Source organism: Pipistrellus kuhlii, unplaced genomic scaffold, assembly GCF_014108245.1.
Source record: "Pipistrellus kuhlii isolate mPipKuh1 unplaced genomic scaffold, mPipKuh1.p scaffold_m20_p_48, whole genome shotgun sequence".
NCBI lineage: Eukaryota > Metazoa > Chordata > Mammalia > Chiroptera > Vespertilionidae > Pipistrellus > Pipistrellus kuhlii.
Window position 1 is genome coordinate 2169452 of NW_023425549.1, and position 25546 is coordinate 2194997.

The 25546-nt window shown below is 52.2% G+C and overlaps 1 protein-coding gene across 6 annotated transcripts in view; it reads right to left on the minus strand.

The window, feature by feature from the left end:
• LOC118704856 (katanin interacting protein) overlaps positions 1-25546 on the minus strand; it is a 187453-nt gene that overhangs the window by 21384 nt on the left and 140523 nt on the right. For all 6 annotated transcript variants that reach the window (XM_045572527.1, XM_045572525.1, XM_045572526.1 and 3 more), the window contains 3 exons: positions 17581-17718; positions 6834-7713; positions 244-963 (listed from right to left, as the gene is read on the minus strand). In XM_045572527.1, coding sequence (XP_045428483.1) covers positions 244-963; positions 6834-7713; positions 17581-17718 — 1738 coding nt within the window. The remainder of the gene's footprint in view (positions 1-243; positions 964-6833; positions 7714-17580; positions 17719-25546) is intronic.

Below are 25546 nucleotides of genomic sequence, written 5' to 3' on the forward strand. Positions count from 1 at the left end.
CCCCTCCCTGCACTGGGTTCTCCTGAGAGGCTCCCTCAGTCAGCGCCTCGCAAGAGGGTCCCCCTTTCGGGCTCAGTCCCGTCCCCAGCCCAGAAGTTTAATGAGGTCAGCGCTTGCAAAGGCGGAGAGAGGGGCCAGGCCTAGGAGGGGAGAGACCACTGACAGGCGGTGGGTTTGGTTTTCCCTCAGAGCCCCAGCGAGCAGCAGGTAGGGCTGTGGAACATCCTTACAGACATACAGTACCTCCCGTCAGGGTCCCGGAGGCCTTGGCGATCTCTCCGTGAAAGATGCACTGTGCGTCTAACAGGATCTCAACGTCCCTCACGCCTCGGAAGGAGTGTATCCGAGATTTGTTGTAATTCCAAATCCTGATCAGGGCGACGTGGCAAGGGTGCGAGAAGTCGATGGAGACGGAGTGGGACTTGCCCGGCGTGAAGGGGGCCAGCCAGACGTGCATGTCGTCCTGCGTCCTGTTCACCCCGTCGATGAGGTTGCCGACCACCCGGGGGTCCTTCCCGTAGGCGGGTAAAATGTTGATGTCAGGGGGGTCCGCCTGGATGCTCGCGATTTGCACGGGCTCCCCCTTGGAGCTGAATATTTCTATTCCGTTCAGGCCCACGTAGTGCCGGTCCCCCCACGTGGACTTGATGTCAATGACCAAGTGCCGCCCGTAAGGCAAGACGGGGATTCTGAAGTCGCTGGGGTCGCCTGAGTCTCTGCAGTTGTCCGGCCCCGCCCGGGCCTCCGGCTGCTCCCTGCAGGGGGTTGGCTGGGCGCCCTGCCGGCCGCTCCTCTGCTGCTGCAGGAACTCGTCCAGGATGTCCCCCTGCACCTCCATGTTGGAGATGCGCCCTCGGTGGGAGCGGTCAAAGGCGCTGAGGGAGCTCCAGGACTCGTGCAGCGTGTGCTCCTGCTCGCTGCGCCACTGGGGCCGCGGTGGCGGCCTGGTGCTCCCGGCATCTCCTGAAGAAAGGGCACAGGAGGGGGAAGCCCGTTAGTGACAGGTGTGGGGGTGGGACCCGTAGTGTCTCATCCAGTAGCTCTCGGCTGGGTGGAGCTGCCCTCAGGAGAACATTCTAGAAAGCAGTGAGGCTGCTGTTGGCTGTCTCAATGCCCACTGACCCCCCTGGTATGGCCGGTGGGCAGGACTGCTAATACCCAACAGAGCACAGCCTCCTGTCACACACATTCAGCTGGTAGAAAGCTGTTTCTGGTTACTCAAGTTTGGGGCCTAGCTGTTTTACAAAAAGCAAAATACTTTTCAATCTGCACCGAAATCCTAAGCATGTAACCTCTTGCACATCAAGTGAGGCCTAGATGGTTGTGTCGGAGCCTTTGCTGGAAGTTTTCCCACTTCAGAACCTCACACAGCCAGAGCGAAGCCCCTGCACCGGTGGCCGCAGCGTCAGCCACCCAGGGGCCTGCGCCTCAGGCTACCAGTCACGTGACGTGCACGGAGTTTTCTAACTGCTGGTGACAGGCAAAAGGCTCGGGAAAGAAGTAAAATGGAAAGAGCCGCTGTGCCATTTTCGAGGCGCCCAGCCTAGCGCGGGCAGCTTGCACCGACGTGCTAGTATGATCTTTCGGGGTGGGGGTAGGAAGGGCTTTTATTTTCTTGTCCCCTTATCTTCTGAGTTCCCTACATGTAGTATTTTTATAATCAGAAAAATGCTGAAACGGCCCAGGTGCATAGCACGGCAAGGAGTTTACTTCCACACACGGCCTAACTGGCTCCAGGAGCTGCAGCCGTGCCCAGGGCTGGTGTCTGGAGGCCCCGCTCCCCTCGCAGAACCTAAGGGCCCTGAGTGCATGTGGAGCAAGGGCCGTCCTCGGGGCCATGCCGCGGCTAAATGCCATCGGAGGGTGTCACTCTGGAAAAATAGCAGCTGGCCCGACATTCTGCCTTTTCTCCTTTCCTTGGTGCCCTGCCCTGCATTCCATTTTCTACCTGTCTCCTAGGGGGCCCGGCTCCATCAATTATCACTTCCCTCCAGAATCTTCAATCACTCCTTCCCCAGCGCTGCCCTCTCAGCCTGCAGACAAGCGTAAATCTCGGCCCTGAAGGCAGAGGGAGGCCTTCTACCCACTGCAGCGGCTGCGCCCATTGCCACTCCATCCCCTGCCACCTGCCTCCTCTGCCCACTTACTGTTTTGCTGCCTCAAACTCCTCTTCCCCAGAATTCTCTGGGAACAACATCCTGATTTTCCCCTGGGGACCCCCACCTGCAGGCTATTCAGATTAAGCAAATGCCCACAGCGTCCTTGCAAGCTGGGCTCATGAAGGAACCAGGGCAGAGAGGGGCTCTCCGAGAACTGGAGCTGCTGAGGGTGGATGGAGTGGCGCTGCCTGTGGCCACCTCACTGCCTGTAGGGGCGGCCTGAGGAGGAAGCAGGCAGGAGCAGGGCGATGAGAGCTCCTGGTGGCCTCCCTGGGCCCTGGGATCCAGCTGTGTCGGAGGTCGGTGCCTGGGGGCTCTCCATCCCTCCATCCATGACTCCCCCAGCCCTCCACTGCAGCGGCTCACAGGGGCTCCACGCACAGAGTCTTCTCGCAGTGCTCACTCCAGGCTGTTGTCCGAGGCCACGCTCCCCTTGGGCTCCAGAGACACAGCGCTGCCAGATTCTCCATGTCCCACGTGCAGCTCCTCCCTCCTTCCCACTCCCTACGTCTGGCCCTGGCTCCCCCGCAGGCACTGCCACCCCAGGCACCAACCGCTCAATGCCCCTCGGGGGGTCCGGACATGTCCACGCCATCACTTCAGACTCCATGTGCCTAAATGGCGTTTGTCACATCCCCTCTGAGTGCCATTATCTCTGCCACGCTGGGAACAAGGAAAACCAAAGAAAATCCAGCTCCTCACTACGCTCCAGAGCCCCGAACTGGCCCCATTAACTTCCCCAACCGCCCCCCCACCTTTCCCCCAGCCCTCCTGCTCCAGCCACGTGGCCCTTCCTCTCCGTGGACACGCCAGGTCGCGTCTCGTCTCAGAGCCTTTGTCCTTGCTGTGCCCTCTGCCAGGAATGCTCTCTTCTCAGATCCCAGGTAGCTGGCTCCTCTCGTCACCTTCCTCGCGGAGAGGCCTACTCTGCCCTGCTGTGTCAGAGCCTGGCACAGAACCTGGCACGACGAAGTGCTCAGTAATGTTTGCCAGCAAAAGCGAAGGACAGCTGGCATCACCATTGCACCTGTGCTCAGACCTGGAGGCTGAGGGACTCCCTCTCCACCTGTCAGTTCTCCTGTACCTGTCTTTACCCGCCTTCCCATCTGCCAGGAAAAAGACCCAGGAGTTTCCGCCATCCTTTCCTCCAGGCATGAGGCTTAGCATCTGCGGGAGGGACTGCCCATATGGATCATCAGTGCTCGCTTACTGTGATTTGATCTCCACGGACTGAAATGAATGGCCTGGGTCAGTCTGCAAGGGCCCTGAGGAGACTGCACCCACGTCCCATGTCAGGGACTCCCTGTGTCTGCCTGGGTGTAAAGAAAGGCAGGGCTATGCTTTCTGACCTCTGCTCCCCAAGATGTACTCTGAGTTTTAAAAGCAGAGGTGTAGACGCTCTGCTAGACCTCGAAGATGGGACCACCGCTGAGGGCCGGTTTCCCTTTGCAGGAAGGCACTCTACTCTCGAGTCCCTGGGGTCAGGGAGCTGCTGGGGTCAGTGTCCTTGGCCAACCCCCACCTGCAAGTCTGAAGGGCAACAGAAAGCTGCTGCTTCGTGAGTCTGTAGTCAACACAGTCTGGAAGGACCACCGATATGAGAAGATGCAAAACTATTCCTTGGTTGAGACTAACATGAACTACAGTTCTGCACTTGACTTTATAAAAATCAATGACACCACCATGAGGTGTATGCTAATTGCTACTGAAACAGGAAATGAGAAAGTACATAGTGAGATATAACAGAACCATGTTTATTCTCGGTGAACTGCCCTCCAGTTGTAGCTGATGGAACAAGGAGTGAACACCTGACCTGAGTCGGCCAATCAACTTCTCCCCTGAGACTATGGAGCTGGCTCTGGCCACAGAGCCAGAACACTGAGTCATCCTAGTGCTGCCAGGCCATTTCCTGCTGTGTGCACAAAGGCAGAGAAAACCGACTCCCTGAGGGAGGGTGAGGGACAGGGGCCAGCGGGAAGCAGAGGTAAGACCTAGACAGTCAGGGATGAGCTTTCTTGGTGCTGGCCAGCGTCCTGGTTCCTCCTCCCAAGCCCACGAGGTGAGCAGCTACACTTCCTGCCTCTGGGGGTCCAGAAGCGCAAGCATTCCCCAAATAGCACCTCCTTTACTGCTCAAACTGGGCTACAGGATGGCATTCACCTGTAGCCAACTGACCGCTGATAACGACATTCCGAAATGCAGACGTCATTCCAGTGCGAGGCTCTGTTGCACAGAAAACCCTCCAGGCTGCCTTATGGAGCCAATTCTAGGCCCAGGGAGGAGTCTGGCAGTCATGCTTCCTAGCAGCACCCATGGAGCTGGGCCTCAGGGCATGGCTTTGGCTCTATGGAATGGGCAATTTAAAATTTCAAAGCGCCTTTCCCTTTTAGCACGACTGGTTTAACAAGCATTAAATCTTAAGGGCTCAGATCTTAATGTGTCACTGAGCCAACCAGTGACATGCCTGGAAAGAATTAAAGGGTGGATATGTTCGAGTAAAGCCATCACCCCTAACTCCCAGAGGCTCCAAGGGTCTGTTTACCAGGGAAGCTCAGAACTGCCTGGCTCCCCGGGCGGGGGCTGATGGTGGCTGTGCAAACAGGGCACCTGGGGTAGTGCTTCAAGCATGGATGCTGGAACAGGACACAGGTTCAAAGTCTGCTCTGCCCTGACTGGCTGAGACCTGAAGAAAGTTGCTTAACACTTGTATCTCCTTTAGCTGTAAACGGGGCTGATAGGAGGATGAGTGAGCTGGTCTGAGTGGCGCCTGGATGAGAGCCTGGCCCCCGGCAGCCTGCCCCAGAGTCACTCAGCCTTCCCACACTCGGAGGACCCACCGCGAGCAGACACCTGGGCCTGAGACCCCCGCAAGGAGCTCCTCGGCTCTCCTCTCCCTCCCACTCCGCTGTCCCCGATACCCACACAGGGTGAGTCCTGGCCCCACAGGAAGACACTCAGGTCTCACGGACTTGCTCTGTGTCCTAAGCGACATGTCAGGGTCTGAAGGAGGCCCAAACTCGTCACATTTTGGACTCTTCTCTACAATGATGGAGTAGATGCTGATGTGACTTACTGAGAAAATATATACAGTTGATCCACGAATACCAGTTTGAACTGCGCGGGTCCACTTCTATGTGACTTTTTTCAGTAAATATGTACAGTACTGTCAAGGTACTTTCTCTGCCTTATAATTTTCTTAATAACATTTTCTTTCCTCTGGCTTATTTTATTTTAAGAATACCTACATAATACATATAACATAAAAATGTGGGTTCATCGCCTGCTTGCTATTGATAAGACTTCCGGGCAACAGTAGTCTCACAGTAAAGTTTTGAGGGAGTCAAAATTTATTAATATATGTGGATTTTCGACTGCACGAGGGGTCAGCACCCCAAATCTCCCAGTGGTTTATGGGTCAATTGTACCTGGGTTTCACCTACAGATACACCATGAGGGAGAGCCACAGAGTGCAGGCAGTGCCAATGTCGTGACGATAAAGAGCAGCAGCTACCATCTCCTGGTGAGCTTGTGTGCCAGGCACTGTGCCAGGCACTGCACATGGGCACAGCACCCGAGATGGGTATTACTGGCAGCATTTTACAGATGAGGAAACTGAGGCTCAGAGACGCTCCAGGCTTGCCCACGATATGGGCTGGATTGCTCCTATGCAATGTGGAGTGGGGTTAAATTCAGAGGACTAGGGGTGAGCCCTGCCTTGGTAGGTCCCAGTGGTGTGTGGACAATGAAGGACCAACAAGCTAATGTTGAAAGAAATGGCCGCCACTCGCGGAGCACTTGCCACGGGCTAGGCTGTTACTATTGCGAAGCCATCATCTTACTCCTCACAGCACTGAGAAGGGGAGCTACCCCCATTTTATAGACAAAGATGCTGAGGCTCAGTGCCTGCTCTGTAAGTGCCAAACCCATATGTAGCAGTTTGAATTCAAATGTTTTGACACCTTATTGCTATACTACACTCCCAACAGCCAAATCTGAGTGGAATATTCAGAAACCCAGCCTCTGGTACCTCCTTTCACAGACTTAGAGATGATCTGCTGCAAAGTTCACAGAGCAGAAGACAAGTCACCAGGTGAAAATTGGAAAAGTCTACATTTCTGATTTCTCTTAACAAAAGGAAAAGAGATCTAACACATTGGCCTTGCAGTCCTGAAAGCCAAAAAGAGCCTGAGCGAAGCAGCAGCTGCCTCTTTTAGTTGGGCATGCACTCCAGTTAGCTACAGTCCCCACCACTCCCTAATGTCCTTCCGAAATCCAGGCAAGAGTCAATTGCTATTTATCGTCATACTTGTGTTATTTTTCTAACAGACAGTTAAGGATAAAGTGAAGTAATTAGAGGCCAATGTCTGTCAGAGGTAGAATAACCAGGTCTGCGTTGGAAAAGTCATGTATTGAAAGAAAAATGAGCAAAGGGACGTATCGTGGTGGCAATGACAAATATATCTATGAGTTTAACATACAAAGTATGCCTTGCCCGTTTCACTCATTGCTGTCTCCCCTGTGGCTCCTGAGACAGTAAATTGGTGACCCCAGGTTAAGAAGAACCCCTTGCTTTGCAGATGGGGAAACTGAGGCTCGGAGAGTTGAGTGGCTGGTGCCAGTCAGCAGCCTCCTGCAGGGATGATGAGCCCCAGTCAGACCGCTCCCCGAGCTTACCTCTGCCGGCTGGGGCTGGTTGCCCATCACGGTGACTGCTGCCGAGGGCGTCCTTGCGGCCCCTCCTCCCACTAGCGGGGCGCTCCTTGTTGGAGGGCTGCTCAAAGATGTCCAGGTCATCCCTGCAGACGCTGGGGGTCACCCTCGGGGCTCTGTCCTCCGAGGCGGCATTCCGGCTGCTGGCCCGTCCTGGCTCACGCCTGGGGCCGTCATCCCTGGCCTCCGCAGGGCCCTCCCTGAAGATGTCCTCTTCCTCCGGCACCAGCCCGCCCGTCCCTTCGGGGGGCTTCTCAGGACGCAGCCAGAGGGGTTTGGGCTTCCCGCCCCCCTGACCCCTGCCTTTCCCTGCGGGAGAGGGCTGCAGCCAGGCGGGGGTTTTCCCTGGCGGCTCAGAGACCTTTCTGCCCGGGAGGCTTTCCGGCTGCGGAGTCAGCGAGAGGTCCTGGTCCAGCGGAGGGCACTCCCCTGGGGGCCCGGGGGCAGGGGCACGCTCGCCTCCCACAGAGACTGGGGCTGCTGACGAGCTGAAGTGGTCCTCTAACTTGGACAAACTGTCTTTTATGCAACCAGGAGAATTCATCCTTTCACCAAATAAAGGTCCTGGTGAAGAAACCGCCACATCCCCTGCCCCTCCGTCTGGCTGCGAGCAGGTGGCGCTGAGCTCCTTGTCCCGAGCGGTGCCCGCCACCCCCTGGGCACCTCTGCCTTCTTCCGAGGGGGCATTAATGCTGTTCTCCACCCCCTCAATCTGCTCATTTTTCAGGCTGACTGGGATGCTCTGGTTGGCTGGGGCCTCCCCGTCGCCTTTGTCTAACTGGCCATCAAAGATGAGGCTTTTGTTGACATAAAGCTTCACATTCCTCGCACCAACGTCAAGATCCTGGAGACAAAATTTAACAAAACAGAGATGCGTGGTGTCAGACTGATGTATCAAATTTTGTAGCAGAAGATGAAGAGAAATTGAATGCTAGAAACACGGGCTTGTGAAAGCACAGCACTGGGATGTTAAACAAGGCTCAGTCTCCCTCCTGTGCGAAGCTTACACTATAAATCAAAGGACCTTCACAAAGAGGTGCCTGATGGGTCTGTCATCGTCCCTCCTGCTGGGACATCTGTAACCACCGCTAATTGGTCTCCCTGCTTCCTGCTCTGCTGCTCCAACCTCCATCTTCTGTCGCAGGGAGGTGGTTTCCTGCCAGAGCAGATCTGGCTGCCACCCCGGGTGAACCCTCGGGCTTCACTGCCGAAGCGGCTTCACGCCAGTGCGTCCTGGGCCTCACTGCGCACAGCCAACACAGACCTGGCTCAGGGGGTCCTGAGAGCAGAGCCGGGGCAAGGACTAGAGTGCAGGCTGCTTACCTGGAAAGGTGCTCCCAAGAGTCAGGGCCCGAGAAAACCCCATAAGGCATTTGAGCTGGTCACTGCCGTGGGCGACTGGGGCTCTATTCCACTGAGGACCCCGGAGGAACCCACAGAAGGCACTCAGTGTCCCTCCAAGGCAGAGGCTGGGCGGTTGTCTACTGACTCCCTTCCCTGCTGCGGAAGGCTGCCTTGAGCACCGTGGCTTGGGAAGTCCCTCCCCACCGCCCCAGCACAAAGGCAGAGAGCCCGGGAGAACCGAGGCTATGCCTGTCAGCCTGCCCCACCTGGCCTGTCCCACCTGGCCTGTCCCACCTGGCCTGTCCCTCCTGGCCTGTCCCACCTGCCTGTCCCACTTGGCCTGCCCTACCTGGCCTGTCCCACCTGGTCTGCCCCTCCTGGCCTGTCCCACCTGGCCTGCCCCACCTGGGCTGTCCCACCTGGGCTGTCCCACCTGCCTGTCCCACCTGGGCTGCCCCACTTGGGCTGCCCCTCCTGGCCTGTCCCTCCTGGCCTGTCCCACCTGGCCTGTCCCACCTGGCCTGTCCCACCTGGCCTGTCCCACCTGAGCTGCGCTGGAGGAGAGCCCAGGGCCGTAGTCGGCACACTGTGGCTCACAAGCCATATGCAGCTCTTTGGCCCCTTGAGTGGCTCTTCCACAAAATACCATGGCCTGGGTGAGTCTATTTTGAAGAAGTGGCATTAGAAAAAGTTTAAGTTTAAAAAATTTGGCCCCCAAAAGAAACTTCAATCGTTGTACTGTTGCTATTCGGCTCTGTTGACTGATGAGTTTGCCGACCACTGGCCCAGGGGATGTGGTGTGGGCGCTGCACGAGTAACAGGTTCTTCTTCCGATTCCTTTGCACAGGAGTGTGAAGACCCTCAGGCCAGTGGGGTGAACTCTAACCCTCTCAGCATGTGACAGAGGGGTCCCTGGCTAGGCTTCCTGTCTCCTTCTTCTCCCCCCACTTCTCTGTTCATGCCGAGTGAAACCACACCTCCACCTGCTACTGCCCTGCCATCTGTCCATTCCCTTCACATCAGAACACTTCTGAAAAACTGCTTGACTGAGGAATATAACACATACCTCATACAGAAAACAGCACATTTTTAAAGTGTACAACTTGATAACTTTTAACATCAAATCAACTTTCCAATTAAACAATGAGCACATTATCCCCAAAGTTTCCTTGTATCCTGGGTAGCCCCCAACCCCTCCCAGCCAACCACCATCGACTTTCTGTCATGATAGATCAGTTTGCCTTCCCTTTTTAAGTAAAAGGAATCACACACTATGGACTCTTCTTGGCTTAGCTTCTTTCCTCAGCATAATGACTCGAAGATCCATCCACGTTGTGTGAACTAATAGCTTTATTCCTTTTTCTTGCTGAGGTAGTTCATTGTCGGGGTGCCCCACCATTTTTTTTTTTTTTGCCTTTACAGCAGACCCTTCGAGTCACCGTCCCAGCTGCTCCCCCTCCCCGCCACCACCACCCCGGTGGCCCTGGCCCCACTGCAGTCGGGCCAAGGGCACCAGTACCTGGGTGGAAACGTCCTGTGTGTCTGGGCGGTTCAAATCTACTCCGCTGTCCTGGTCCAATTATTCACAGAACCCTCTTTTCACGCAGAGCGTCCTGGTTTGGACGGTCAGTTTTAGGGCCAGTAGGGGCCAGATCCACCGGGAGCTCTCAGGCTCAGGCAGGCAGCTTCTCAGTGGCACCTGTACCATCGCCGCTCCTCCTCCTAGTGATCTCCTTCCCCAGCTTGCAGGCCGCACCTGGCTGGGCTTCCTCCTGCCTCAGCTGCACTGCCTGGGCTCCCCCGCCCCCCCTGTTCCCCCCGCCGGCTCCCCAGCTCTCCCCCTCAGCTGTCCTGCCTGGATTCCCCTTAGCTGGGCCTCGAGTGGCTGGAGGGTCCTGGGCCTCAGATTCCTGTTCTCTCACTAGGGGTCTTAAATACTATCTTTGTGTTGATGACTCGTGATCATTTTAATTTCCAACCCTGACTTCTCCACTAAGCCCCTAGTGACCACGTGACCTCTCTTCTAGGCTATGTAACAGGTGTCTCAACCTTAACACGCCCCACACCGGTGGTCAGCAAACTCATTAGTCAACAGAGCCAAATATCAATAGTACAATGATTGAAATTTCTTTTGAGAGCCAAAATTTTTAAACTTAAACTTCTAACACCACTTCTTCAAAATAGACTTGCCCAGGCCGTGGTATTTTGTGGAAGAGCCACACTCAAGGAGCCAAAGAGCCGCATGTGGCTCAGGAGCCGCAGTTTGCCAACCACAGCCCCACACGGAACCCTTACTTCACTTTCCCAAGCCTGGTCTCCTCCCATCTTAAAAATGGCGGTCCCATTCAGTCAGTTGCCCACAGCCCAGGAGTCCTCCTTGGCCCCTCCTGCTCGCTCACTCACACAGCCAGGGACCAGGATCCATGGCTGTAACCTACACACCCCTCCAAACCTGCCCTCTGCTCCCCGAGTGTGCTGCCTCCTCGCCAGGCCACCATCTCTCCAAGAGGCTCTACCGTAACCTGCCAGCGGGCCCCTGCTTCCACTCCACTCCATCACCGCGAACCCACCACAGGCACATGCTTCCTCCTCTGCACAGCAGTCAGTCTTTCTTTTTAAAACAACTTATCAGGTCACTGTGCCCCTGCTAAAACCCCACACATAAGCTCCACCCGCTTCAGTGGCCAATGAAGACTTCTGATCTGCCCCCTGCTGACCCCTCTGACCTGACCTGTCACTCTCCCTCCACTCCCAACACATTGATCTGGTTGTTGTTCCCTGATCCAGCCAACTCATCCCACCCCGGTCGGAGCACTTCCCGGAAAGCTCTGCTCTGCAAAGCTGGCTCCTGTCCTCACAGAGACCTTCCCTCCCCTCCGCCCTCTCCATCTCAGCATCCTGCTCCATTTCCTTCTGGTCTCTGAAATGGTCTTATCGCCTTTTTACGTTATTTATTGTCTCCTCCGCTCAAAGTTAACCTCCAAGGCACCAGGGGCCCCTGTCCCATCTTGTCGAAGGCCCAGCAGGCCCCTGGCACACAGTAGGTTCTCAACCAGGACTGAGGAATCTTAAGTGAACCAACACAGAGAGGCAGCATGCTCTCTAACAATGTCCCACAAAAGCCTGCGGAGACGTGGTCCCGGCTGGCATCACTCCCGGCCATTCTCCATCTGCTCTGGGAGATGGGAGCTGAGAGCCAACAGGTGCCCATCTACATCGCCCGCCGCCCTGAGGGAGGTGGGCAAGCTCTCACACCGGGCGCCGCTGCAGAGGCTTCGGGGCGATGTGGAGGGAGACCCATCCACCCGGTGCTGCACAGGCCTGGCTCCGACCCCTGCTGCAGGATGGCAGCTGCTATTTGCCCACTGTCAAAAGTCGCGATTCTCAAAGCCCTGCTTCCGCCTTGATGTGGATGCACTCTCTGCCTAGCAGAGGCACAGAGCAGGCGTGTGATGGGAATTAATCAGGGAACAGCTATCTGAGAAGGACAGCACAGGCAGCTCTCAATGACTAGTTCCGCAAAATTACCGCCTGGGAACATCTGGCGAGACAGAAACATGCATTTAAGAGGAGCTGGTGGAGGGAGGCCTCCCATCCACACAGGCATGAGGTAGGCAGCCTGGCTTTTGTAATGGAGTCTGGCTTCCAAAATGGGCTGGGTCCGTCATGGACCATCTGGAGCACCACTTGACCTCCAGCGCCTGCTGCTTGGCTCCAGCCAGGAAGCGGGACTGGGAGGGAAGCAGGCCAGGACAGGGGTCCAACCTCCTGTGCCCACAGGGCCAGGCGGGTAGGAGGGAGGTGAGCTAGGGAGGAACCAGAGGAAGCGGTGTGCTGTGGGGAGCTGGGAGGCTCGTGTCCGGCCTGATGCTGCTCATCTGCACAGGTCCCAATGTCCTGCAGGCCAAGCGAGCCACAGCAGAGGGGGGGTTTGGCCTGAGTGGGATCCTAGGAGGGGAACAAGTAGTGGTCACTTCCCTGGTGACGACAAGTGGAAAGACGAAAAGGCTGTCCTGTCCCACAGTCCTCAGAGCCACTGCACACGGGGCACAAGGCCCGTCTTACAGATGGAGACTCTGAGGCTTGCCCTCCTGGAGGTCACACAGCCCTCCCTGAGGCCACTCTGGATGGCACGCCCGAAGTCTAGCTGCTGCCCCCCTGAGGCATGCTGGGCCTGGAGAGGCCTCAGGCTGGCCACCGGCAGAACCACCTGATCCAGGGAACTCAGTCCCATTTACCCTTTTTTAATCATTCGCTGGGGACCAGCTCCCCAACCCACACCCTGGCTCCCTCCTCAGGCCAGGAGGCCATCGCTGTGGGCCCAGGGAGGGAGTGTACACGCTGTGTCTTTCCCGGCCTTTCATGTATGGGCTGATGGAACTGTCATCACACCTCTCAAGCAGGGCTAGAACCATGGACAGGTGCGAGCAGGTACCGTGGAGAACCAGGGCGGAGGATGTGGCAGGTCCGCACCCGCAACCCCACAGTAAAGCTCTGTATTGGGGATGTCTTTGGAAAAGGAGGGAGGGGGGAGTCTCTTGCTCCTAAAGTACCAGCCTGCTTCCTGCTTTCCAGTAACCAGGACTCAGTCCCGACATGCGTGTGTGCATGTATGAATGTGTGTGTGTGTGTGTGTGTGTGTGTGTGTGTGTGTGTGTGTGTGTCCTTGTTGTTCCCTTGGCACTGAGAGTTCCTTCTTGCCTAATGAGAGCTATTGTTATGCCTGCGCTGGCACTGCTTCAGGTCCTTTAGCAGCGGATTTTCTCAAGGACATCATGGTGCGGGGAAACGGGAGCATCTCTCTGGCCCGTCCCTCCATAGCCTTCCTTACAGGGGACCAGAACCACCATGTGGGACACTAAGGCAGTTTTAATACAACAACTGGATATTATTTTGATCTAAGATACCTTGCCATCTGCAACAACATGGACAGGCCTTAATGGCTTCATGATTAAGTGGAGTAAGTTAGAGAAGACAGATACCGCATGATCCTACTATATGTGGATCCGAAAGACAAACAACAAAAAACCAAACTCACTGAGACAGAGAACAGAGGGGTGGTTGCCAGAGGCAGGGTGAGTGTGTGCATGAGGCAGGGAGGGGGGGAAGGGGGAGATGGGGGAAGGTGCTCAAAAGGTACTAACTTTTGGTTACTATAAGATATGTGAGTCCTGGGAGGCATGACTGCACGGTCACTACAGTTAATAATACTGCAGCATATATTTGAAAGTTGCTAAGAGAGTAGATTTGAAAAGTTCTCATCACACAAAAATAAATAAATAAATAAAAAACAACAACAACAACATTTTTGTAACTATATGGTGGTGGATATTAATTAAACTTCTTATGGTAATCATTTTACAATATGTACATATATCAAATCACTACACTGTACACCTAAAACCAACATAATGTTATGTGTTAACTGTATTTCAATTAAAATAAACAATAAAATGAAATGCAGTTTCTCAGTAGCCGCCCTGGCTAGCGGCTCCTGTTCTGGACGGGGCGGATATGGCGCTTCCTCATGTCACTGCAGAAAAGTCTACTGGGCAGCGCAAGACCACCACGCCACGCCACAGAAACATACCGCCAGGGGAATGAACATGACTCATTCAATCATGCACGCGTTGTAAGCTGCTTACGGAGCACATTTCTGTGTCCGTCCTGCCTCACTCGCCGTTTGGCCAAGCGGGGGGGCATCCGAGGGCGATGCCGTGGTGAAGAGGGTGACTTGCCTGTTTTACTACAGGCTGGAAGCAGGTCACGAGCAGGTTGTTACAAAGGAAAGTGGATGGGTGGTGGGAGCTACGGGAGCCCCATTTGGACTATTATTACATACTATAAAGGGAGACAGATGCCAGTCTGCGGGGATGCAGTGATGAGAAAACCAGAGAAAACCCAACAGACCTCAGCTTCCTTCCAAGCGCTGCCACTCACTAGCTGGGCAGTCACTTAACCTGGGGAATATAAAAATCCATGACAAGCCTATCATCATGTCTTCCTCCCGAGCCATGGCGGGCATCACACATCACTCATGCACCTTCTCCTTGATGAACCAGAGGAAGGTTCCAGAACTTTCTTAGGACAGGCAGCCATTTCCAAGCAGAGTGGGCAAAAGAGACCATCTCTGCCTGGTGGGATCTCATTGAACAAGTCCCAGATCTCTGTCTATATGGCGGGGCCTGACAACATGGACCTTGCAGAATTGCTGGGGTTCACTGGGGTGCTCAGGCACCAGATGTTGTCTGCATGCCTTGCCCCTCCTGCCCATCCTGGGAGGCAGCTGTGGCCAGTGCCGGGCGTGCTGCCTTCCTGCATGGACCCGAGCCTCCCGCCCTCCTCTCCCCTCAGGCCCGTCCTCTGGGCCAGCTCTCTCACCGAAACACCTGCCGAGGGGAAAGGTGCCCATAAAAGTTAGCCTGAGGGCGTAAGGCAGTGTGTTCTCTAGCACCTTCTTCTATTCTAAATAAGCTGTGGCTGGATTAGCTCTGGGTTCTCACTTTTCTTCGTTGGATTCCATACACAAACACTGTATTAACAAGCCGTGTCTCCCAGGCTGAGCTGTATTTCCATGAACCCTCATTCTGTCTCTCCTGAAACACAGCACCAGCACGCTCCGGAGGATATGAAATGAAGCCAGCCTCAGCCGTGTTCCTGTGTGTGTTCTGCCTCCATTCACTCTGGCAGCAGGTGGGTGGGTGTGCCTGAGGTAGAGGCGCCCCTGCCGGGGACTGCGGCCGGCCCCACTCCACTGTGTGTGGGCATGCCTGTGCTTCTCACCCCTCCAGCCCTCAGCTCCGCAAAGCACCTGAATGCCACTCCGATGCCTCCTCCTCCCCTTTATGCTCATCACACAAAGGAGGGCTGAGTGCAGGTTAAAGGGGCAGGCCTTGGCCCAAAGGGACCCAGCTTATCTGCTCTGTCATCCAGCACAGAAAATCTGCTTTGCTCAGCCTGAGATACATGTTAATGTCAGGGCTGAGTGACAGGGTGCGGGTCTGGGCAGCCAGGAGTTTCATTGCCCATTCCAGAAGATGCTGGGGACCACCGGCCAGGAAGCACCCCGAGGACCTGGGCATGAGAGGACACAGCCCAAGACGCAGTGTGTGCGCTGGGGCCATGCCGTGCTGGGGCTGCATTCAGGGTCTGGGGAGAGTCCCACGGGTAGGCTGACACTCTCACTGCAACTTCCTCAGTTATTCCAGTGGTATGTGCTTTTCTTACATTTTAACTTTAGGTATTTGTTTTAAAAAACTCCAAGACAGGAATGAGAGAAAGCCGTTACTTCTCTGAGCGGTGTTGTGGGTGAACAGAGCCGTCAGCCTCCAGAACCCCGGAGCCTTGCACGTATTTGTTTTCAAGGTGGCTGGCCACTGGGTGGGAGTCTCAGCAGGAAGCAGTAGGGAGGGCGGACAGGAAGGAGGCAGAGGCACAGACCTCTAACAACGCTCTCAGTCTCTCATCGGGAAGTCAAAAAGGGCAAGACAACTGCTTATCATTCCTGGGATGAACGCATTCATTCATCTGACAACCAAGCATGTCTACTTTGACAGAGCCGTGGGGAGACAACGCAGGCCCTGCTCCCAAGAGGCCCCAGCACTGTGGGGGAGGCAGGCATCGATCCTAGAACTGGCTGAGGGGACATATTCGTGAGGTCCAGAGTAGTGCAAGGGTCAGGCTGGCTGCCTGGAGACAGTGGCCATCTGGGTTTTTCAGGAATATGAGCCGGAGGCAGGCATTTGGAGCTGAGCAGGATGGGAGAGGCTGGGTGTATCTAGCATGGAGGTTAGTGAAGAGCTCAGGTATGTGCTCCTTCAGGTACCTTCCCTGACCTCTCCCAGTCTGACGCAGCCCCCCTCTCCGTCCCCCACTCCTGCCCAATGTGCCCCAGGGGTAACAGTGTGGGGCAGGCCAGCTCCAGCCCAAAGATGAGTTTGGTTTGAATAATATTATGGTTTCAACAGAATTTAAATTAGCTACTGACATTCACAAACCAGAAAGGCTCACTGTAAAATCCTATTCCCAGCTTCCTGGAAATGCTCAGAGGACCCAGTAGAACTGGCTGGCTCTCTTACATGGCAACCATTAGTTGAAGGTCAAAAGTGGCCTGTATGTCTGGCCGGTGTGGCTCAGCAGTTGAACATCAACCTATGACCCAGGAGGTCACAGTTAAGATTTCCAGTCAGGGCACATGCCCAGGTGGTGGGCTCAATCCCCAGTGTGGGGCATATGGGAGGCAACCAATCCAATGGTTCACTCTCATCATTGATGTTTCTATCTCTCTCTTCCTCTCTGAAATCATATATATATATATATATATATATATATATATATCCTGTGCTTGCCAGTCTACCACACTCCCCACCATACCCTAATATCCTTCTAACAATATTGAAGCTGAGGTCAGAGTGGGGTCCCATCTAGCATCTCACTTGTCCCATAAATTGCCTTATAGTGGAAAGTGAAGTAGGACAGTTTTCATCCCCAGGTCTATCATAAGAGGGGGAAGAAAACAGGCTAAGCTCCCACTGAGTCACTGAGCTCCCACTGAGTCCCAGCAGCTTCTGTCTGAAACCCTCGGCACCTTGGGCTCACCGTTACCAAGGTCTTTGTCACACTGCACTATTCCTCATTTATGTGTCTGCCAGCTGTCAGATGCAAAGTATCTCCAGGGCATGACTGTGTCTGACATCAGAGTCCTCACAATTGATCATAAAGCTTGATGGCCCCTAGTTATGTGCTCAGGAGTAAATGTCAAATGAAGGGATGGATGCAAATGGATGCATGAAACACAGTCCAGTGAAGAAAGGTGAGGACCTGGGTGTAGGGGTGGTGGGGGGGCAGAGGAGAGGAGGGATTCTGAAACCAGAGGAGCAGCCAAGCACAGGGCAGGGTGCACACACGAGGGAAGCTGGCACCTGGGAGCTGGTTGGACATGTCACAACGGGGGCACTGCCCTCGGCCTGCAGGGAAGACCCTGCGTTCTAGCAAGTCTCATGGCAGTCATGGATTACAGTGTGAGAAGAGCTGGCTAAGCAAATGGGCCTGAAGTCCAACCTCAGGGGTTCAAATTCTTACTGTGACGCTTACTGGCTGTGTGACTTGGGGCATGTTGCATAGCCTCTCTATGTGTGTTTCATCATCAGTAAAAACTGAGCCTCAGTTGGTATTTTTTCAGTTCCCCCAAAGGGTGACCTAAGTACCCATTCCAGACCTCCGAGCACAGACCCTGCCCCAGTGGCTATGATACCCCCACAGGCACTTGCCACACCAGCAGGGCCTCCGGCACCCATTTTGCAGTTTCAGGAATCAGGCTATTAGGTAGCACTAGGTGCCCAGGGAAGCATCAGAGCCTGGTACTTACGCCATCAGCTGTCCAGTAGTTCCAAACCTTGATCCTGGCCAGACCAAAGGCAGGCAGCCTTCTTGTGCTGCGGATAACGAAGAAGAGCTGCAGTGGCGGGTGGAAGGGGCAGGTCCACAAGGAGGAGTCTTTCTTGCTCTGAAACACCAGCAAGAGAAGGGAGCAGTCAGTACATGCACCAGAAGCAACTCCACCCTAAGAAAAACCCGGGAGAGGGCTGAGGGCGGACAGCCAGGCCCCTTCCTCTTTATCAGGTTAGGGAAGTTTTCTGCCATTCTTTCTTCAACCCACATTCTCTATCCCTGTCTCCCTTTCTGCCTCTCTGGCATACCTACTATTCAAATATTATTACATTACATGTTGTCCCACAGCTCCCTGAAGCTCTCCTCCTGTTTTTCCTCTTTGGTTCTCTGATTGAGTGATTTTTTTTCAATTCTGTCTTCTAATTCATTGATCCTCAGCTTCCCCTAACCTGCTGTGTACTCCTTTCAATGTGTTATTTTTTTTTTTTTTGTGCTTTGTCATCCTTTATTTCTATTCTAATAGTATGTCTTTTCTTATGCTGTTGAACATATTATATTTACCATCATTTTTCTGAACTGTATAGCAGATAAATTTCTTATCTCCATTTCGTTTAGCTCTTCTTTTGGAGCATTCTCTTGTTCTCTCACTTGGGGGTTGTTTCTTTGTGTCCTCATTTGGCTGTCTGTTTGGGTTTGTGACTGTGTATTAAGTAGATCTGCTATGCCTCTCAATCTCTAGTGCAGGACAGTGGCAAACACTGTTTCTGACTAATTGGATCAGGCAAAGACTCAAAGCCCCCAGAGAATGCTTCTGCCTACAGACTGTTAGGATTCTGACTTGAATGGCCCCAGGCAATCATTTTCAGGTGTGGTGAGAATTTTTTCAACTGGGTGGGGCAATTGCTTCTACCTGGAAGCTAATTATTATTCTTTTAAATAGTCGTTGGAAACTCTGCACCTGGCACAAGGTGTTTTCTAATAGGATGAGTCAACTTTTCTCCCCCACAAGGCAAAGCTGCCTGTATAGCAAATGTCTGCATGAGAAAGATACAGCCTGAGGGAATGACTCAGCACAAAAAACTGGGGTGTCTGCCTTTTGAGCTCTTACTCCAGAGCCCCTGATCCTGGCTTCTGCTCACATAGCTCCAGTCCACTCTACCCTCTCACTGCAGGAGCACAAGGTGAGTGGCTCCACAGGAAATTTTGTGCATTAGCCCTTTAAGAGGGTGCCTGAATTTCCAGCCATCTCTCCCTGGCAGACAGCAATGCCACTACTTTTCACAGCCAGATGTTATGAGGGTATCCTTCTCAGTTCTGGTGCTCTCTGCTGGGGGCCCAGCTTGGAGATTAGACCCCAGAATGTCAGGCCCCCTTTCTAAGAATCCAGGGGTGGGTGTAGGTCTACAGTCTCTCCCCACCTGGACTGATCCTCACCCTGGCTTAAAGCTGCCACTCAGGCCTTCAGCCCCACCATCAAACTGAATTTAAAATGCATGGCTTTGCTGTGCTTGGCCTTGAGGAAGCACTGAGGATGGGGGCTCTAGAGGGAAGGGCAGGACAAGAGCCACCACTTGCCTTATCTGATAAACCTGGCAGAGTTTTGTTTTCTTTTGTAAAACCTTGTCAAATTAAAAATATTTTTAAATAGAAATCAACTGGCTCAGGCATTTGTTGGGATGGGGCTGTGGCACTGAGCACGGGAGTCCTTCTGCTCCTCTCAGGACCCCAGAGTGCCACTTCTGCCAGCCAATGACCTGCAGGCCTAGGCCACACTCAAGGCCAAGGGGCGGAGAGCAAGAGAGTCTCGCTGTCATTCTCCTTCACACCAACAAAATTCTGTCCTGCTTTTGGTGCAGGTGGAAAAGCCCAATCAGGGGACTTCTCTCAGCTCTAGTGGCCTCTCGTGTCCTCTCAGCTTCTCCCAGACATCGCCACACCGGCTTAGCCTCTTCCTGTCCTCCTCACCTTGGGAATTTCAGCTCAAAGGTGCTTTCGCGCCCCCCTGCCCCTGCCCTCAAGGCATTGCTCTCCCTCCAAGGGTGCCTGCAGCTTTCTGAAATACCCAGGGATAACCTTCCTCTAGGTGCCCCCCAATGACCTGCCTTTAGCTCCATGGCCCTACCCCGACTCAGCTGGGAGCTCTTTAAGGGAAGTGGCCACATCAGATTCATTCCAGAACCCTAACATTCAGCAAAATTCCTCGGCACATCATAAATGCCAAAAAAAACTTTGTTGAATGAATCAATAAATGGATAAGTGACATTTACCTCCTAATATCAGTCCTCTCATTGAAACTTTAAAAAGACTGTAAACTGAATTTGGCCAACACAGCTATTTTATTTGGCTCATGAGTGTTCTAAAACAAAAAGGCACATTCTCTGCCAACACTTGACGATAGGGAGGATTCCGCTCCTCAGGCTGCATTCCTGCTTCTCTGCAGACCCGAAAGCGGGGGTGGCAGCACGGGTCCCTGACACCCAGCCCCAGGCCCCACACACCGTTTCACACTCGCCTCACTCCCTCATTATGCCTCTGCCAGGACCTGCAGGCATTTGAATTTAGGGTCTCTGCTTAGGGCCGAACAGTTGCCAGTCCCATGCGCCTACAAGCCGCCACCACATCCCTGACACTGGCTGAAGTGGTCCCTTTTATTAACAGGAGCATCACCACAGACTCCTGTCACCAGGACCGAGCCTGAAGTGACAGAGGCGGGGAAGGAGATTGGCTGACTGGGTTTTGCCGCCCCAGGAGACGGAGGCCCGCTCCAGCTGCAGGGACGAACAAAGGCGGCTTGTTCCAGTGACAACAGTGCCTTTCAGGGGGGCGGAGGCTGCTTTTGTTGAGGGGGAGAGAGGAGTTCAAGGGGTTCTGACTTGTTCTGGCAAGTTTCTCAAGCTTTGCAAGGACTTCCAGTGCCCTGGCGGCTGCGAGGGCTCAAGAAAGCACGTCTAAAATCCAGGGGTCGTCTCGTCCCTTGGCTGAGCTGGGCCTAAACTGGGTCCCTGCGGCTGCTTGAAAAAGGCAGAGGCTGAGACTGACCCCAGGGCAGGGCGCGAGGGCCGCCACTGATTTCCCTGACTTTCAGTCAGCTGGAGGAATAGCAGGAGGGCTAAGTGCTCATAGTTGGAGAACGGGAATCCAGAGCCTCGTTAGCAACCCAGCTTCTGATGTTTCCTTTCACAGAGCCGGAGAGGGCTGGCAGGAAGCTGCTGGCCACTGACCCACGGCGTGCTGGGCAAACCCTAGGTGCCCGCCAGCAGGCAGAGCGTCTGCGCCCGCCCATCACAGGTGGTGAGGGTGGCGAGGCTGGCGGCAGGAGAAGCAGGGCACCTTCACTTCCTGCTGCCACTGCTCTCTCATCCTGAGAGGCGAGTCTCCGGCACACACGGTGCCACAGTGCCCTCTGCCAAGTGGTGGAGTGCGGATCACACCCAGGCTCTTCTTCATTAATTCATTTGTCTTCGTCTGGATTCCCCAGGAGCAGACACCGAGGCAAGGATTCCAGTGGAAGGAGTTTATTCAGACGGGGAGGCAGACTCGATGGAGCACGGGGAAGAGAGAGGGGAGAGGCAGCCCACAGTTGTTACCAAGCCAGCCACTCCTCTGGGCCCTGGAGCTCGGCCCACCTGGAGTCTGGAGCTGTGTGGAGAGCTCAGAGGGACTCCTCTACAGGATAAGGGAGAGGGGTGCTCTGCCCCACCAGCTGGCACCTACTGCATGCGAGGCAACGCGGGCCCTGGAGGCCAGAAAAGTCCTCCTTCAGAGAAGCATCGGTGCTGGTGGTCGAGCAGCAGACTGTGCCCCGAAGTGGGAAGGGCAGGGGAGGCGCCAGCACTGAGCTCAGCAGGTGCTGAGGGGGACACAGGGTGGGCAGAGTCTGGCCCACCAGGTCCCAGCTCTCAGCTGGTAGGGAAGGTAAACAAGTGAAAACACAAGAAAGAACAAAGCATGGATGCATTTGATGATGAAAATAAGAGAGAATTATTAATGGCCAATGGAAGGGCTATTTTAGAATGCATGGTCAGGGAGGGCCTCCCTGAGGAGTCATTTTCTAATTCCAAGACAAAGGTGCTTTCTCTTCCATCTTAACCCAACGCAGATGCACCCGCCCGCAGGGAGATGCCGACGGCCCTCGGAAGTCTGCCCAATTTAATAAAGCATTGCAATAAAAAAGGAACGAACTACTGATATACACAATGATGTGAATGGATGTCAAGGGCATTATGCTGAGTCAAAAAGTCAGTCTCAAAAGGTTACATGCAGTAAGCTCCCATTTATTTAGCATTCCTGAAATGACACCACGTATAGGGCAGATCGGTGGTCACCGGTGTTAGGGACAGCTGTGGGGAGATGTGACTAAAGGTTGCACGGGAATTCCTCTGTAGTGATGGAGCCGTTCTCTACCTCAGTGTGGTGGTGGCTATGCAAATCTACATATGATCAAACTGCAAAGACACACACACACATGCACATGAGTGCATGGCGGTCTGCACATTATGCCAGTGTCAACCTCCTGGTCTGACCAGGGTCTGTAATTACAGAGGATGTTATCATCAGGGAATCTGGGCAAGGGCGCCTGGGATATTTCTGTTCTTTAAAATAAATTGAGATATAATTTACATATATAAAATCACCACTTAAAAAAAAAGAAAAAGATCACCGCTTCAAGGGTATAATTCAGTAGTTTTTTGGCACATTCATAAGGTTGTGCAACTATCACTCCTATCTTTTTCCACTGAACTTTACCACCCCAAAGACACCCTACCCTGTACCTTTTAGAACTGCTCCCCATTCCGCCTCCCCTGAGTCCATGGCAGCTACTCTCTGTCTCTATGGATTTCCCTGTCCTGGACATTCCTATAAGTGGAATCATACACCATGTGTTTCTGTGACTGGCTTCTTTCACTCAGCATAATGTTTCCAAGGCTGCAGTATGTGGCAGAACTTCATGCCCTTTTATGGCTGAATAATATTCCATTGTGTGCAGACACCATGTGCTCTTTACCCACTTATCAGTTGGTGGACATTTGGGTTATTCCTACTTTTGGTCTATTGTGAATAATGCTGTGAATATACATGTACAAGTTTTTGTGTGAACATGTTTTCAAATAACTTAGGTGTATATATCTAGGTGTGGAATTACTAGGTCACATGTAACTCTACATTAACTTTTGGAGAAAATATCAAACTATTTTTCCCAGTGACTACACCTTACTTTTTTTTTTAATCCTCATTGGAGGATAACCCCCCTCCCCCCAGTGATTTTCAGAGAGAATGGGAGGGAGGTAGTAGAGGAGGACAGAGAAAAAACTCTTGTGAGAGAGACACATCCTTTGGCTGCCTCCTGCAAGAGCCCCAACAGGGTCCAGGGATCGAACCCACAATCAAGGTACCCTTGACCAGGAATTGAATCCACAATCAAGGTGCCCTTGACCGGGAATTGAACCCAAGATCCTTCAGTCCAAGGGTCAACACTCTAACCTTTGAGCCAAACCTGACAAGGCTATACCTTACATTGACATTCTTACCAGCAAGATATAAAGGTTCCAATTGTTGCACATACTCACCAATACTTGTTTCCCGTTTTCTTTTCTTTTTTTAAATTATAGCCACCCTAGTGAGTGTGAAGTGATGTATCTTTGTGGTTTGGATTTCCATTTCCCTAATGACTAGTGATGTTGAGCATCTTTTTATGTGCTTGTGGCCATTTGTATATCTTCTTTGGAGAAATGTCTATTCAGAGTACTTTGGCCATATTCTAATTGGGTTGTCTTTTCATTGTTGAGTTTAAGAGTTCTTTATATATTCTGGATACTAGACTCTTATCAGATATTTGATTTGAAAATCTTTCTCCCATTTTATAGGTTGTCTTTTCACTTTCTTGCTAGTATCCTTTGAAACAAAAATGTTTGTAATTTTGATGAATTCTGATTTATCTATTTTTTTTCTTTTGTTGCTTGTTCTTTGGGTGTCATATCTAAGACTCCGTGGACAAATTCAAGGCTATGAAGATCTACACCTGTGTTTTCTTCTAAGAGTTCGATAGTTTTAGCTCTTAATACTTCAGGTCTTTGGTTCACTGAGTTAGTTTTTATACATGGTGTGAGATAGGGGTCCAACCTCATTCTTTTGCATGTGGAAATCCAGTTGTCTCCATAGCATTTGTTGAGAAAATTATTCCTAACTGATCAAATGGTCTTGGCATCCTATTGAAAATCAATTGACTACAAATATATGCATTTATTTCTGGACTCTCAATTTGATTCCACTGACTTATATCCATCTTTATGCCAGTATCACACAATTTTGATCACTGTAATATGGTAGCTAGTTTTGAAATTGTAAAGTAAGAATCCTCCAAATTTTTTCTTCTTTTCTAATATTGTTTTGGTTCCCTCAAATTTGGGTCCCTCAAATTTCCATAAGTATTTTAGGATCAGCTTGCCAATTTCCACAAAAAAGACAACTGAAATTTTGATACGACTGCATTGAATCTGTAGAAAGTTTGGAAACCATTGCCATTTTAACACCATTAGTTCTTCCAATCCATGAACACTGGTGTCTTTTCATTTATTTAGGTCTTTAATTTCTATCGTTACTATTTTGCACTTTTCAGTGTAGAAGTCTTGCATTTATTTCTTTGGTGAAATTTATTCTTAAATGTTTTATGCTTTTTTATACTATTAAAAATACAATTGTTTTCTTAATTTCCTTTTCAGATTGTTCATTGCTCTTATATAGAAATGCAATTGATTTTTGTATATTGAACTTTTATCCTGTAAACTTGCTGAACTTAATTTTAGCTTTACCAGTGATTTTTGTATCAATAGATTGACCACATCACCTGCAAATATGGTTTTGCTTCTTCCCTTCCAACTTTTTTATTTTCTTACTTAACTTCCCTAGGTGGATTCTCCAGTACAATGTTGAATAGAGGTGATGAAAAAGCATCCTTGTCTTGTTCCTGATCTGGGGCGACACCTTCAGTCTTTCACATTAAGTGTGATGTTCGCTGTGGGTGATCATAGATGCCCTCTACCAGGCTAAGGTTTTTGTTTCCTTCTGTTCTTGGTTTGCTGATTGTTTTAATCATGAAAGGGTGTTCAATTTTGTCAAATGCTTTTTCTGTGTCTATTACGATGTAATGTGGTTATTTCCCCCTTTATTCTATTAATATGGTCTATTGGTTGATTTTCATATGTTGAACAAACCTTGCGCTCCTGGGATAAACTCCATGAGGTCTTGATGTGTAAATATTTTTTTAAACTGCCAGGTTCAACTTGCTAGTGTCTTTTTGAAGATTTTACATCTATATTCATAAGAGACGTTGGCCTGTAGCTTTCTTGGGAAATCTTTGGTTTTGGTATCAGGATAATCCTGGTCTCATGAATTGGAAAGTGTTCCTTCCTCTTCTATGTTTTAGAAGAGAATGTAAAGAACTAGTGTTAATTCTTTAGTTAGTAGGTTTCATCAGTGAAGTCATCTTCTGGCAACTTCCTGTTCAAGCAGCTTCTCTTCTGAACTCAGCCCTCACTCCCAGTTACCTCTGTCCAGCTCTCAGCGGCCCCAACACTCAGCAAGTCACCCATCTCCTCTGAGACTTGCTTTCCTCCATCAGGTGTGGAGAGTGATCCAGGGCCCATGGGAGATGAGAGGTGTCTGGCTGGCATACGGTGGGTCATTAGAGTCAACTCACAGTGAATCTAAGATGTGGCACACAGGACCACATCAGGGAGACCCCAGGCCAGTGCAGCAGGGGGAACCCAGCCACCCACAGCTGGACCCAGAGATCCTGACAAAGCAGCTGCCTATGTCCCAACGTCAGGCCCAAAAGAAAACAACCCAAACCCACAAAAACCACGGGCTGGGGTCCTCGCTGCTCTCAAACAGCAAAGCTCACCAGCCTCTGCTAAACAGAGGAGGAGGGAGAGCCATCATCAGAA